The sequence below is a fragment of the Plectropomus leopardus genome, chromosome 17 (assembly GCF_008729295.1).
Source record: "Plectropomus leopardus isolate mb chromosome 17, YSFRI_Pleo_2.0, whole genome shotgun sequence".
Lineage (NCBI taxonomy): Eukaryota > Metazoa > Chordata > Actinopteri > Perciformes > Serranidae > Plectropomus > Plectropomus leopardus.
Window position 1 is genome coordinate 25393535 of NC_056479.1, and position 15380 is coordinate 25408914.

Here is a 15380-nt window from a genome sequence, read left to right on the forward strand (position 1 = left end):
GTGGCAAAAACATGCTCTTTCAGTAGATGCAAATTGACTGTGGTAACGTGCTCAGAGTGGTTACATTGCAGCCTGTTGCAGCTGCAGCCCTCTCACCCAATACTGAACCAATTTCAAAAATTGTTGTTCCCATTAGTCGCTTAAACACAAAAATTTGGCAAAATAGAGTCCAGGTTGAAAATGGCTTTCACTTTAATGTAGAATCGTGAGAAGCTCGTATGATTTTATAAAATTTTATTTACATTAAATTCGGGAGAGTGAAACCCTTTTCAGTAGCACTATGGAGCTCTGGCTGTGTCACTACATTGCAGAAGTGTTAATAGGTTTTCATACGCGTGATCTCAGGATTACGGAGCTCCCGTTTTTCCAGTCTTTCCCCATCCTTCACTTCCGATCAGCCAGTCTCTGCAGGAGGGCAATGACTGTGTCCTGTTTGGAGGAGAGCAGCTCCAGCGCTGTGGCTATCCTGCCGAGGGACTCTGCCATCCGCACCTCCCTCCTCTCGCGCCTCTTCTCTCTGGCCTCCACCCTGCGGCGAGCCACTCGATCCAGGTAGGCCTGCTCCTCCTGTCGCTTCACAATCTCCTGGAGCAACGTGGTGCTGCTTTGCTCCTCGTTTCCTTTCTGTCCCTCGGTTCCCGGCACGGTTGTTGCGGATAATGAGGTGGAGACAGAGGAAGTGAGACAGGAGGAAGTATGGGGGAAAGACGAGGAGAGGCTGATGAGATTCTGACTGTTGCTAAGAGGTGCATTGCTGAGGCGGAAGGGTATGACGCCTGACGGGAATGATGGAGCTTTACGGCCTACGTAGCGAGATGTGCTGAGGTCTGCGTTGCTAATCGAGCCAAGGGAAGGGGACGTAGAAGCTGTCTCTGTAAAACAAGGCGAGGTGATAAAAGATGGAGATGGCACAATGGTGGCTGGATGAATACTGGTCGGAACAATGTCACTGTTGAGGACGATCAGGGGTTTGAGCTCTGGAGCATTTGTTGGGCTGATGGTGGCTGCGGTCACTGAGGTAATGGCAGCAGCGCTAGTGATGATTTGAGTGCTGATGGCTCCCTGACTCACTGAGTCCACGCCGCCGGTCGAAGCAAAGTCCCCATTCGGTCGTATCATGGTGGTGGGCTGTGCAACATGCGGTTTTGCAGCAATCTTTGCCAAAGGACCGGGCAACGTGGAAGCGGTGTTGCCGCCTTTGGTTCTTTTGTTGTTGACGATCTGCGTGCCAACAGTGTCACAAAGTGTGGCGTCCATCAGCTAGAGAAAAGACAAATAGATGTAGTGTGAAAAAATGCAAAGATATTTGTGATCAGATCAGGTCATCGGGTTTTGACTTTGAAAAATAAACTCCACCCTCCACGCTCCTTAAATGTAGAGGCTATCGTTTTTACAATAGGAGCATGTGTACACCGCTAAGCTATGAATGCACAATTACTTTGTTTGGAGGGCGGGGTTTAGCAAACACTCAATAACAGGTCAACCCAATCGCCAGAATAAATGTTGGCATTGTACGTTTGTGCAGACCATAGAATGGTAGCATTTGTACACTATTGTGTTACTGAGATGTTGAAACTTTTATGTTTCAGCAAGGTGTGGTTATGTGTAAGTGTAACACCTCTTGCTTGAAGTTAGGAAAAAATCATGTTTTTACCTAAAATATCCGGTGTCTGTGGCACAATTGCTGTAAGAAATGTTGCCAATGTCTCGCTAAAAAACACCTGGTTTTAGTGGCAGATTCATGTCTGGGAAATTTGAATATGTCTTTTGATGATTTTGGTGGTAGAGTTGCAACTGGAAATGTCACCAATTTCTCAATAAAAACCACTTTTGGTGGCAAAATCATGGCTGGAAATGTTACAGGTGTCTCGCTAAAACACATCTGGTTTTGGTGGCAGAATCATGGCTGGAAAAGACGCATGTCTCACGAAAGAAAATCCCATCCACCAGAAATGTTGCCAGTGTCTTGCTTAAAAAATACCCTGTTTCGGTGTTTTGGTGGCACAATTGCACAATTGACAACTGTCTCTAAAACACAACCAGTTTGTCGGTCTCAAAACTGTAGTCTGCAGCTTTGCAGCCGTCTCAGCTAGGCCTCAAACCATCCACCATCCCCTAAAACTCAAAGTCAGCTCACACACGTCTCTTTAGATAAGTTGATAGTTGTAGTACTTCTGAAACATACAGATGTGACATAACCGAGGTTTGCAGAAACATAAAATGCGAACATTTTCCTCTGGCGACTGGGCTAATGAGGTAAAAGATGCCTGGCAAAGCACCCATCAGACTTACATCGAAGAACTCCCAGGATGTTTTAGCGTGTCCCGTCTCCCGGCTGCGGTCTTTAACCCTCTTATATGTGACAATGAGGTTGTTCCACTTGCGGCGGATCTTTTCGACAGGAAGAACGTGCCCCTTGGAGGCCATCTCCTCCTGGACGCTCTGAAAGAGCTGGGAGCGCTCCCGAGTCTCATAGAGGCCCCAGCGGCGCCCGACCGCTTCAATCAGACACAAAACGGCTTTGGAGGAGAAATCCGAGCCGGAGGGAAGCATCTTCTCAGAAGGAGCAGGTGGCATCGCCGAAGCTGAAAAAGGACAAAGGTGACTGTGATTTGTGGGGTCGCTTCATATGAAAATGGTGTGAAGTAGATATGATGAAATGTATTTGAGGGCTCTTTTCTTTACCAGCTGACTATAAATTATATTAAAGGTTGCTAAGTTTTCAACCTGAAATACAATTTTCCTCTATTTGTATCTAAATGAATTCTGGGAACAACACATTCTGAAACTGGTCCAGTATTGAGTGAGAGCGCTGCAGCCAGTGTTTGTTTCGTCTGACAACATCTCTTAAAATCATCCTTTCTCAAGCCTTTTTTGGCTTATGAGCATTTGCACCTCCAGAAATTTTGTGACATCTCGAAGATTTTCAGACATTTCTATACTTTTTTGGATGTTTCAGGGAGTTTCTGACATTTCTAGGATTTTTGGGCATTTTTCACATTTTAGGACATTTTCAGGATTTTAGGACATTAGGGGCTTAGCTGGGTCCTCTGTAGATGGGTACAGGGGATTCTCTACTGGCACTTTTTTGGATAAACAAGCTCTATTTTGATGTTGTTTTATGCACTTGGGCATCAAATGTATACTAAAAGTACAAAAAAAATTCCCAGCACACTTGATCTTTTTGTTAGAAAATGGTTGTGGGGGCATCTGGCACCCTGTCAGGGCCCACATTTGGCCTGAGGGCCGTAAGTTGAAAATCACTGCGTTAGGCTCTTGTTCAGGTGTGTGCATGCCCTACAGTGTGTGTGTTTTATGTGATGACACAACTTCACACTGACAACATTCATAATGGTAAAAGTATGATCCTCTCACACTGATGCACTCACCTGGAGCTATCTTCAGGTAAGTTTTTCCATCCCCTGATGTGGTGAAGAAGCGGTCAGTACTCACAGGATCTATTGGTGAGACAAATAAAAGGCACATTTTGGTCATCATTAGAAAATGGTACATACTAATCTGAATTTTTGATGGAAAACATGTCAAAATTATTTTGCACAATGAAGAATAAAGATTATAAATCAGAATATGTGTGCACTCACACAGCAGTACAGGAGTAGTTGTCGTGTCAGCCAGCTCCTCTGCAGTCTGATCCCCTCCTCCTCCTCCTCCTCTCCCTCTGCATGCGGTATCTCCGCAGGGCGCAGGCGACTCCTGACTGCCCAAAACCAGCGCAGATGTGCTCTCATCGACCGCTTCAGTTTTCACGTGCATTACCGCGACGTCGCTGCAGCCCTCTTGCAGATTTCCCTCCATGGCTGAAACAAAAACATGAGCCTAATGGAGGAGAGCGGGTCCGGTGTGTCTGCGCAGGCGTTGAATTGAGAGAAAGTTTGGAGCTCGCGAATCTCAGTCGGTGATGAGTTGAGCCTCGGTATGTGCTGCTAACGTCATGACTCCCGCGCGCCGGGTTAGTTATGCGCGTGATGGACACACGTCACCGACCCCTGTATGTTTTTTTTTAGCGTCAGAGAAATAAATGGCTGCGCTGTCCACCTCCGAGCCGACGGATGCGCAGAGCGACTGCGCAGCTATCGGCTCAGATTTGCTGCTGGCAACTGTGTCAGTGACGTCAGCTGACCGCACACGTTAACAATAAAGCTTCAGCACGAGATGATCAGGATTCAACTTTCATCATGTGAGTGCTTTTCTAAAAGCAGACCTAATCTTTACATTAAATAGGAAATATATTCCCATCACTGTGTTTCTTTCTTATCTCATAAACATGGGCAGATCATATATAACGGGCCCCTGGGCACAGATATGCAAAGGGCCCCACAGCCTCTCTTATCTTGGATCAAGACACACTGGTGTGTGGGTTTTGCCTTTTTTTCATCTCTTTGAAGCCCTTATCAGGGTTGTTAAACAATTAATTTTTAAAATCACGATTACAATTTCAATATTTAATCAGGATTAATTACATTCTTTTATTTTACAATTCCATTATTTTGTATTTCAAAACAGTGAAATCCATATTGACAAAGCAATTTTTACCAGATTGTCTAGATTAGGAATCAAATGACAGCAAATTTGCTTACTTAAAACTTGAAGGGAGATGTTTATCAATATAAGGTAAATCATTTAAGATGTATACAAATATTTTATTTTAAAAACAAACATCCACCAACAAATCAGAGAGAACGAGAGACAGAAAGAGTGCAACAAGTCCACAAAGTGCAAATGATTCGTACGTTAAATACTGTACCTGATGGATAATTTGCACGATGAACACTTTGGACAAATATGCAGTCAAATAATGACTTTTACATAATACATTTTAAAACCCTCCTCACATGTGGGGCAATATTAGAGAAAACATGTCAATAAAATATGTAAGGAGCAACATACATAAAATTATTTTTACTCAACTTTTTAAAATACAATTTTGAAATTCTTGCCTCCATTGTACAAACGTCTGTATTTAATAAAAACACTAAAACATTAAAAATGGTAGTCACATCATTAAAGAAAAAAGTTAACTAGTTTGTAAGGCACTGTACTGCATCTTTTATGGATTAACAAATTACATAATGGGAATACTATATCATTTTAATGAATTGCGGTAATATTATACTGTATTGTTATATGGTGAGAATCATCCCAAAATGATCTGAGGCGAAGGGGAAGTAACTGATTAAAACTTAAATATTAAATATTACGTGTAAAAAAAAAAAAAATAAATAAAAAATCAGAATGATTGAGGGAAGAGCTAAAAATTGTATTTTACAAATACAACTAACAGCAGTAGTAAAATTCATTACAATTAAGTGGTTAAAACCTGAGCCCCTAACATAAAACATATAGACTGAGAGGGTGTGGAGAAAAAAGGACATAACCAATAAAACAAAAGGAAAAAACTGCAGGAAAGATTCTTTACATGAGTGTATGAGCTGTTGAAACAGAAATAAAAACTATGTTTAAAAAAAGAATCATAAAATCTGAATGGATGCCTCCACAATGACAAAATTCCCCTTTTGGTTATTGTCACCGACGAGTTTTACAAACTCGTTATCGTTGGAGCTTGCCTCCGATAGTGGCTGAAGGCTGTGCGGTCTCCACCAGTGATGCTGGGACGTACGTCCCTGAGGGGAGCTTAAACGGAGAGAGGAGGGTCGTGCTGAATCGAGAGAAAATGAGCTTTAGATAAGTAGGATCCAACAGGTCCCTTCTAGTGTGTGACTGTTTCCAAGTGTATTGTACTTCATTATTAACATGTGTTTACATTCATTTTTGGGCTAGATCGCAACAACGGGGACAGCTCCCGCCAGCTCCCGCCAGCTCTGTACAACGAAAGCCAAAACGAATGAAAGTCCTTCGAAAATAGCAAAATAGCCATTTCCTATTCAAATTAAAAGTTTCAAATTTAAAGTCTTCTAGCGTTTTTATACACTAGCGTTTTTTATACTGTCTTTTCCCAGTAGAAAACTGAACACTGTTTACCAGTCAACAGTCATCAGTGATGTTGAACACGCTCTTAAATTTCCCATCAAATAACTCCTGCAGTTCGTTACCCTGGGCAAGGAATTCAGCATTATCCTGCAAGAGAAAACAACAGTCCTTGTCACGATAATAGGTACCAAAAAATGAGTATTGACTGCTGATGTAAACATCTTCATACTTAATGAATGAAAAATCTTAACCCTGCATGTCATCTTGAGGTTTTTAAAGGGATAGTTCAATTTTTTTGGTGTAGGGTTGTATGAGGTTCCCATCCATAGTCAGTGTATCACCTACTTTAGATATCAGTCTGCACGCGTCGAGTTTGGAGAAGCAGGCTGGAGTTCGACACAGAAGCCAAGTTATATACTGCTGTGGATGGGGGCCAGCAACAAAATGTATTTTAGCCACCTTAAAAAAGTCAATGTTATTTCAAGTGTACACTATATTTAGGACATTTTCACAGCTTTATTTTGCCTTCAGACAGCGATTTCCAACGGGAAACTGAAGCTGTTATATCGCTTTCTTCAAAGCCAGAGTTCATTGAGAAAAATAGTGATTTAACATCGCTGAACACGGGAGCTGCTGGTCTACCGCTGCCTTGAAAAGTTTTTTTTGTGTGTTATTGTGTTACTTTGGCTTTTAAAAGGGTGAGTTTTGATTCACCAAAGTCGCACAATACCACAAACTAACTAACTGATCCAGGCATTAATAGACCAGCAGCTCCTGCGTTCGGCAAGCTAAAAATTACTGGTTTTCTCAATCGAGTCTAGTGGCTTTAACAAAACGGGGAATTATAACTGTTAATGATTTCCCCTTTAGAAACGGCTGTCTGCGGCTACGTTAAGCGGTGAAAATACTCACCATATTGTGTACACTTACACTTTTTTTATTCATTCATTGATTGTCCGTAACCGCTTGTCCTCGCAAGGGACGCGGGGGGGCTGTAGCCAATATCAGCTGTCATCGGGCGGAAGGCGGGCTACACCCTGGACAGGTCGCCAGACTATCGTAGGGGGGACCTTTTTTCAGGTGGCTAAAATACATTTTAACTGCAGGCCCGCTGAATGACATGTACTGAAGGTAATACACTGACTATGGATAAGTACCTTGTACAACCCCACTTTAAAAAATCCAAACCATCCCTTTAATGACACTGTTGCTTACTCGGTTATATGATGCACAGTTGGTGAAAATGAGCTGGACGTCGGACACAAACTCTCCAACCGTCCTGTAGCGTTGCGACTGGAGTTTGTCTGCTATATTACCCAGCCACATGGGAGTCTTGATCACAGTGGAGTAGTCTGTCAACTGTGAATGCCAAGCAGAAACGAATGAAGATGAAGATCGTGTGATTCCTCCAGCTGCCAGATTACTGAGTGCACTTTATTTGTATTATCTTTCACAAATAGGACGACAGTAAGCAGATTCATGGGAATAGCAAAGACAGACACTCACATAGAGACATGGGTTTGTCGCAAACGTTTGTTCCTCATCAGCACCGCACAGATACAGGAGGAGGTACTGGCATTGCTGTTGGTGTAAGAAAAGAGGGATGAGAGACGGCGGTGTGGCAGAGAGACAGGCATTACGATGTGAAGCGAGAGACTCAGATGGCGTGCTCACCATCATGCACTGAGATATTTGGCGAGACATGGTGACTTCTCTTTTCTGCTGATCCAAGTAAAGCCACGCTTGAGTGGTTCTGTATACACAGAACGTACACATCCACGGTCTGTCGTCCCTGCTCCCACACACACACAAACAAAATATATATGCATATATACATACATTATATAACATCCAACATTCATCAGTCCTGAACAGAAACTAGCCTCTTCTTTCGTTTCACTTTGACCAAGTGAATCCAACTGACACCGGACTGGTGCAACATGATAAGTGAGTGGGTGATGTATCGTATACATACATGTGCTCAAATATCATTTTATGTGCGATGTGGCAGGTTACCAGATCGTCATATTGAGATATTCCTTGCTCATTTTAGTGATTTATTTATGCATTAAAAGCTGTGTTTACATGCAGAAGACTCACTCTCCCTCCGACAGACAAACACAGACAACCCAAACGGATCAGCCACGGCCACCAGTTCAACGTCAATCATTGAGTTCACGTCAAATCAAAATGGACGATGATCCAGGAGGCAGTCTATCAAATGAAGGTGGTTCAGTTTCAGGAGGACAGATGTGGAACAGACTCCTATCATCTGCAAATATGCCACAAAACAGCTGCGACTACATGTAGCAACACCACAAATCTGTTCAAGCACTTAAACTTCACCCAGTGCAGAACACTGCATTTAGGCTGCAGCCTCCACTTCAAAGAAACAAAACCCTCTTGTTGTTTTTTGGTAAATTTATATACTGGGGATTACAGTCAGAGCCTGTAAGAACTGACTGATTAAAAGGGACCTTGCAGTGAAAGTGGCAGGAAGTTTCACACTCATTTATTCACTCTGTCAAAAATAATTAAAAATAGATAAGCATATAAAGCAAAATGAATATATATTGAATAAGGTACAAGGTAGATTTATTCATCATTTTAAAAAATGAAATTAAAATTTGTCCTTAAATCCTGCTACATCTTAAGGAGTTAAATTAAAAATATAATAATAATAATGATAATAATAATAATAATAATAATAATAATAAACAAAAACAAGATAAATAAATAAACCCCAACCAACCCAACACAGAAAAATCTAAGAAAAAACACAACGAAGCGAATATTTAGTCAGGGGTGCGTTTTTAATTTAATTAAAGTAGAGTACGCGACATCCATTACAGTGTCACTACAAAGACAGATATTGGCTGATAAATCTCTTCCAGTCTCAAATAAATAGTTAAGGCAAACAAAACAAAAAAACATGACAAACAAAAAAACTGATACCACATAAAAGAAAAACAAAATTAATTTTTTTAAAGCCTTGGTTGTCTCCTATTTTGATCAAAACTCACTGCAAAATGTCGTCTCCCACATGAGGCAGGTGACATCTCTGGTGGAAGGAGCGAGGGCAGTGATCACACTCCACCAACTCTTCTTCTAGTGCAGTTTTACAGATGAAACACTCGTCATCATTTTTCTGATTTTCCTGCCGAGACAGACATGACAGCAACTCTGTTTACACACAGCAAAATTACATGTTGCATCTGCGAATAAAAGACTACTTGTTTGTCAAAAAAACTAGGTTCAAGCAACAAAAAAACTTACCAGGTCTTCACCATCTGGTTTGCACAGATCGCATTTACACAGCAGGGAGTGGATCTTCAAGGTCTTCGCCTGAAAAAGACAAATCAACAGCGTCTTCCTCGTTGTTTCATACTGTAGTTTAAGTCTTTTATGCTTGACAGATCCTGGGGTTCTCTCATTACGTCCCTCGCTACAGTTATATTCTTTAAAGCTGATATACAACTTTGTTGAACTGCATAACTTAAATCATGTGTTTCTAAATCAAATGCTAATATTTCTTTGCTCTGTTAGCCAAATAACCTTATTTATTGTAAATCTCTTCTGTCAACCAGTTCAGGCTAACTTGAGTCCAAGATGGCGAGATTTCCTTCTAGTTTACTGTCAAAAGCCAAGCTAAAGAAGTTTCCGTTCTACTTCACCTTCAACATGTTACTTCTAAGATTTAAATTATTTTTCCACATGCACGCTTGGCAACACTTGTGCACTGTAGTGCTAACAAAAATCGATTTGGGAGCACCAAAAACACAGCGTGTGAATGGCCCCTTAACCTCATTTGCTGTTATCACTGGGGTCAAATCGACCTGGACTGAAAACTCAAAGCATACAACTTTCTCTCTCTGATATTACATCACAGAAATGCACAAAGATGCACAGTTCATAATAGCACAGCACCCTGATGGTGGCTACCTCGATGAGGACGCTGAGGGGTTCCCCATCGCACGTGATGTCTTTCCTCCAGGAGGCGTCTGTCTGACATGACGCCTCCCTCAAGAACTCATCCGGGGTCATCCAGCTGGTCTCAGTACGAATACTCTTCCCACGAGTCCCTGGTGGTGGATGCAAGTTTAGAGGAGACTGGAGGGGCACGTCAACACAATAACCAGGTTTTAAGGACTTGCATATTTTTCTTTTTTGTGCATAGTGAGATAAAGTTACCTGATGCAAATCGTACTTGGTGTAAAGTCCCAGTTACAGCTCCACATGTAACTTTAAACACCCTCCCTCTGCGGTCATGCCTGGCGTCTGGCTGCTGCTCAGTCTGTTCCTCCGCCTCGTCTTCTTCATCTGTAATGGACAAATGAAAGTATGACTAACATGAGGACAGGATACATATCTCAAGTCATTCTATTACTGGCAGAAATGTGTTTTAACCCTAAATATCACTTTGAAGAGACCTGCACCTGTGTCATTTGTAGAACTGTCTTTGCTGCTTGATGAAACCTGGTCGTCCTCATCCGGATCGCACTCCTCATCTTCATCTTCTTCTCCCTCAGACACTAAAAAAGCCGGGAGGTGATTAGCCATTTTTCCGTTGCTTAAATATATATTTTCTTCTACATTAGCAATTAAGACTCTGCCTATTTTTGCCTAAATATGGAATTTTAAAGCCCCCAAATTCAAAGACACCAACTGAGCTAAAACAAGATTAGATGAATAAATCTTCTACTAGTTTGCAGGAATGAAGCACTGTCTGACTCCATATATACTCCTGTAGCTTTTTACAAGTGTTTTTCAGTGATTTGCACTTGAACAACAAACCTGTGTTTAAATGACCAGATGGGAACAGTGACTTCTTGGCCTATCATGAAGAAAAAAAAAAGTTCGGATCACGATCATTAAAAACAAGAAGAAGACTCGCCACAAAGTCAGAACTGATTGATTTATGCATTTCCACCACTTTTTGTTCTTACCTTTTTACACCCTCCTTTGTAATTCACTGCTGTCAAATGACCTTCCTGCAGTGAAATTCAAAACTTTGAATGACTTTAATTAATTTGTGGTCTGGAAAACGTGATTTTGAAATTCCATGACTTCTGCAAGTTCTGCATAATGCCTCTGGCCCGGTGAGGCATAGAAACAGGAAATAATAACCACCAATGTTGAAGAAAAACAAACCTGTATGAGTTTTCCCAGCGGGGTGTCCTTACATCGAATGCTAAACTTCCAGTTCTTGTAGCTCTCCTTCCCTGCAAACTTCTGAAATTCACCGGGAGTAAACCACTGTCTCTTCACTGCGATGCACTTCTCCCCTGAAACATACAGACAGTTGGGAATCTGTTAATATCAGCTGTTAATCATCTGCTGCAATGACCAATATATTTCACTGTCCTGTCAGACTTTCAAAAGCATCCTAATTCACTTTTTTTCAGTGTTTTGTTATCATTTTTAGAGAGGGAAAATTTAACTCACAATCATTCAGATTTACTCACCTTTAGCTAGTTTCTGTCTGTCCAGTGTCCCCTCCTGCTGTCCACAGGTCACAGGCAGATGGCGCTTATAGAGTGGCCAGTTCCAAATGTCGTTCTCTCCCCTTCTTCAGAGGAGAGGCTGCAAAATAAAATAAAAAAATATTTTGACTTTGTTCTTTTTGAGACATAGAGAAACATGATTTACTTTTCTAGCGTAAAGCGTAATTCAGGGCTTACAGAAGCAGATTTTCTTGGACTTTTTCCTCGGAGTCATCTGTGACGATGGACCAGCCTGCTCCTCCTCCTCCTCCTCCTCCTCCTCACACACGCTCCCATTTCTTAGTTTTCTCTTCTTTTTCACTGAGTTTGCTCGCTTCTTCCCTCCCCCCTCATCCTTTGAAAGCTTCTTCCTTTTCTCTTCATCTGTCTCTTCTGATTCATCCCTCTCGGGCTGTTGCACGTAAAACTGGAAAGACCCTGCAATTTAAATTAATGTCCAGAGATACAGTAAATATCAAGTACGCATTATGGACATATGATGAGAACAAATCTTGATTTCTAATCTAATTAATTTGCAACCTTCTTTATCATCGTCATGCCCCTCTGCCGGAGCTGCCAGTGTTAATGTTTAGGTTGATTTTTTTCAAATTTTTTGTCTGCCTTCATTCTAGGATAAAGCTAGCTGCGGTACTTTCAGCCATCTACCTTTATCTTTTTATTATCAGTGGTAATGCATTCAGTTTTTCCATTACTTTCAAATTAATCAATCAATAATTTTACAACTGTTTAAACATATTTGCTCACTGACTCTCAAAACAAATAAATCAACATCAGTTCTCTCTCAGTTCTCACTTCAGTTATTTATATTTTGGAAAAATGTGTCTTGTGGACTGAAAAAGCAACTGATTTTATTGTTCTAGTGGGCTAATAAAAGTTAAATTTGTATTTGCAATATTAATTATTTCTACAATTTAATCTTTAATAATAAAAAAAATCAAAACCTGGAGCCCATGTATTGATACAATACTGTCGCATATCGCGATACTCTGCTACATCCGTTATTTTTCCTCCCTCACCTCATGTGAGCTGAATCACAATCACTGACACGCTAACGACAATAAAAAGGCAGTCTGACCGTCCATGAGGGTGTTACGCAGCATTCGCAGAGTGGGGTACTCGCTCATGATGTGCTCCTTGAAGACGCAATCCCAGAAGTCTGTGATGCGATGCGACTGTTTGCTCTCCACCCAGTTCAGTATGTCATAAAGACCTTTCTTTGTGTTGTTTTTACTCTTCATGCGACTCACTTTCTGCACACACACAAAAGAGTATGGAGAAAACAAAGGCTTAATGATTCTGCAGTAGCCAAACACTTAAAAAAGTATTTTCATGCATCAGCACCAAGACCCAGGATGGCTGTAATGAAGAAATGACTGTAGCAGCACATTTTCTTCAAGAACAGAGGAAGTAAGAATAATTTGATCAGCTTCCTTTTTATGAGTCCCTTCTTGCTGCTGATGTGTTTGAAGAAGTCTTTTTGTCAAGGCACCCAGTGGCTCAGTTTGCAGGGCGGGCGCCCCATGTACGGAGGCTGCAGCGGCTGCAGGTTCGGTTCCAGCCTCGGCTCTTTGCTGCACGTCATCCCCACTCTCTCTCCCGCCTTTGAAGCTATTGCCACATAGACAGCACTTTTTTTTTAAAAAATTGTTGTTGTTTTAGTGAGTGGGCCAGGGTGTTGTTCTTAATTATGTTTTAATGTTTCATTGAGCTGTTTTAAAGATGAATTTCTGTTACTCAAGACAGACAATAACGGATCAATCAATCAATCAATCAATCAATCTCTATCTATCCTGTCTCAAATAAAGGCAAAAGCCAAAAAAAAAATAAAAAAACCCAAAACATATATATATGTATATATATATGTATATGTATAGATTCCGTGCTATTCATTCACTTTTTGATAATTTGGACCGTGTTCATGCATATGACATACATTTTGGTAAGATTTTGCATTTTGTTTAATCTTGAGTTTTCCAGCTCAGCTCCTACAATAAGTCTAAAATACACTGTGCAAACAAAGTTGTTACATTCATGCCGTTAAGTGCAAAAAATGTGCCATTCAAACTGCAATTTTTGATCCCGCAGCCACAAAAGCATAAAAAAATACATTGTATTATTTCTGAGTGTCATTCTGGGCTTTTGCCTTGGAAATTGTTATTCTTTACAATATTTCATACCTTACCATTCACCATATTTGGCACATGGAGAAAATACATGCTATTTGCTCTAGGTGCACTGTCACAATGTTGCTGCAAATCATTGAAATATCTTTTAAATATTGATACTTTTAAACATAAACTAAAAACCTATCTTTTAAAGTCTGGTTTTTATGTGGTGTCTTACTATCAAAATGTTATGTTTTTACTTATTCTACTTTTTTGGTCCATTTCATATGTTCTTGTTTTTGTTTCTTAAAATCAAACTGTAAAGCACTTTGAATTGCATTTGATTCGTTTGAAAGGTGCTATATAAATACAGTTTGATTGACTGATTGATATCCCCGGCTGTGATAATTAAAAAAAATCTAATCTGAATGTAGTACATTGAAAATAGTTCATTTTTATGTGTTGTTATTTCCATCTAAAAACATAGTGGCATCATAACAAAAACCTGGCATTTAAAGGGTTAACATTCTGAAAATGTATGAATATTTGATATTTATGATTAGGACTTAAAAATGAATTAAATAAAAGTGGTAAATAATCTGAATGTGTAATATTTTAAAGCTATTTCAAAGCTTGGTTTTGAAAAGTGCATTTTGTGTGTATAATATTAAAGCCCTACGCGTTAAAATAAAATAAAATAACAACCACAACAACAAACTAGGAAAAATACCGCGCTGAGTCAAAAAGTCCAGGGCCATTATTCATCCTCAGTGCGCCTTGAGTTTCATACACTGTATGAAACCTGCTGTCCCGCGCCAGGCAGCCGCGCCATTCAGTCACTCGACCCCGTATAATGACATGTGCAAGTGCGCAACGTTTCACTTCAGTAAGTTACCTGGTATCTGTCCTCTGGCACCAGGTCGTGATCCCTGAGCTGGCTGAGAAAGGTGTGCGGGTTCTCTATGCAGGACATTTGTGTTTTGTGTAGGCGGAAAAACCGAAGGAGATCCTTATTGTCCATCCAAAACGTCGGTTCCGCCATGGTCAGCGCACTCACTTCTCCTCACGGAGGCTGCCTCCGCTGCACTGATTCGCTCTGCACAAAATTTCAGTTCGAGATTTGTGCAATGAAGCAGAAAATGACCAAAAAGTCCCCTGCACCGTGGCAGACATCTAAATTAAAAGCGGGCGGAAGTTATTCCATGTCCGGTCGGGGTGGTTCGTGCAGCAACACAGCCCACAAACGCTTTCTCAGGTCCTCCTTTTGGTGACGTTTCGAAAGTGAAAGAGTTCACAGTTTTCTCCAGTCGGTGAGTTCTGCTCGGTGTCTGCAGGGGGCATCATCATCCAGCACACCGTGTGTGAACCGTCTTTCATCAGCGCGCGAATCAACATGTTTTTATTGATTTGTTGTGGCTGTTGTTGTCTCACACTATGTGCGACTGGACTTCATTAATTATTTATGAGGCCCCCACGGGTGGACTTAGAGACAGGGGGCCCCTCGGCACAGATATGTAAAGGGCCTCACCACCTCTCCCACACAGGAGCAAGATAAATAGACGTTGTTATGGTTTTCCATCTATTTGTAGGCTGCTTGTTATGCATCTTTTTGTGGTTTTGTGTCTCCTTTTGGTTATTTTGTGTCACATTGAAGTAATTTTGTGTCACTTTTTAGTTTTTTTTAATGCTATATTGTGTTTTTTTTGTGGTAAGTTTGTGTCTCCTTGTGATTGATTTGTTTCTTTTTGTAGTCATTGGGCTAATTTTATGTCTCTTTCTGGTCATTTTGTGTCATCTTGCAGTTTTGTTTCTCTTTGAGGTC

General features: G+C 40.9%; 2 protein-coding genes across 2 annotated transcripts; both read right to left on the reverse strand.

The window, feature by feature from the left end:
* Positions 1–175: 175 nt before the first annotated feature.
* On the reverse strand, positions 176–4062 carry LOC121957105. The gene is made up of 4 exons (XM_042505620.1): positions 3603–4062; positions 3390–3458; positions 2293–2585; positions 176–1260 (listed from the first exon to the last, which is right to left on the reverse strand). The coding sequence occupies exons 1-4, from the start codon at positions 3814–3816 to the stop codon at positions 385–387; spliced, it is 1452 nt and encodes a 483-aa protein (XP_042361554.1). The 5' UTR covers positions 3817–4062; the 3' UTR covers positions 176–384.
* A 409-nt stretch (positions 4063–4471) lies between these two features.
* Positions 4472–15024, reverse strand: sp100.1 (SP110 nuclear antigen, tandem duplicate 1). Its single transcript, XM_042504146.1, is given in 18 exon segments — positions 4472–5677; positions 6001–6096; positions 7165–7308; positions 7456–7530; positions 7624–7741; positions 8973–9106; positions 9226–9294; positions 9892–10031; positions 10141–10269; positions 10386–10481; positions 10744–10783; positions 10896–10940; positions 11101–11234; positions 11415–11512; positions 11514–11532; positions 11631–11870; positions 12529–12703; positions 14454–15024. Coding segments are annotated over 17 exon segments (1896 nt in total). The 5' UTR covers positions 14601–15024; the 3' UTR covers positions 4472–5677; positions 6001–6003.
* Positions 15025–15380: the final 356 nt, after the last annotated feature.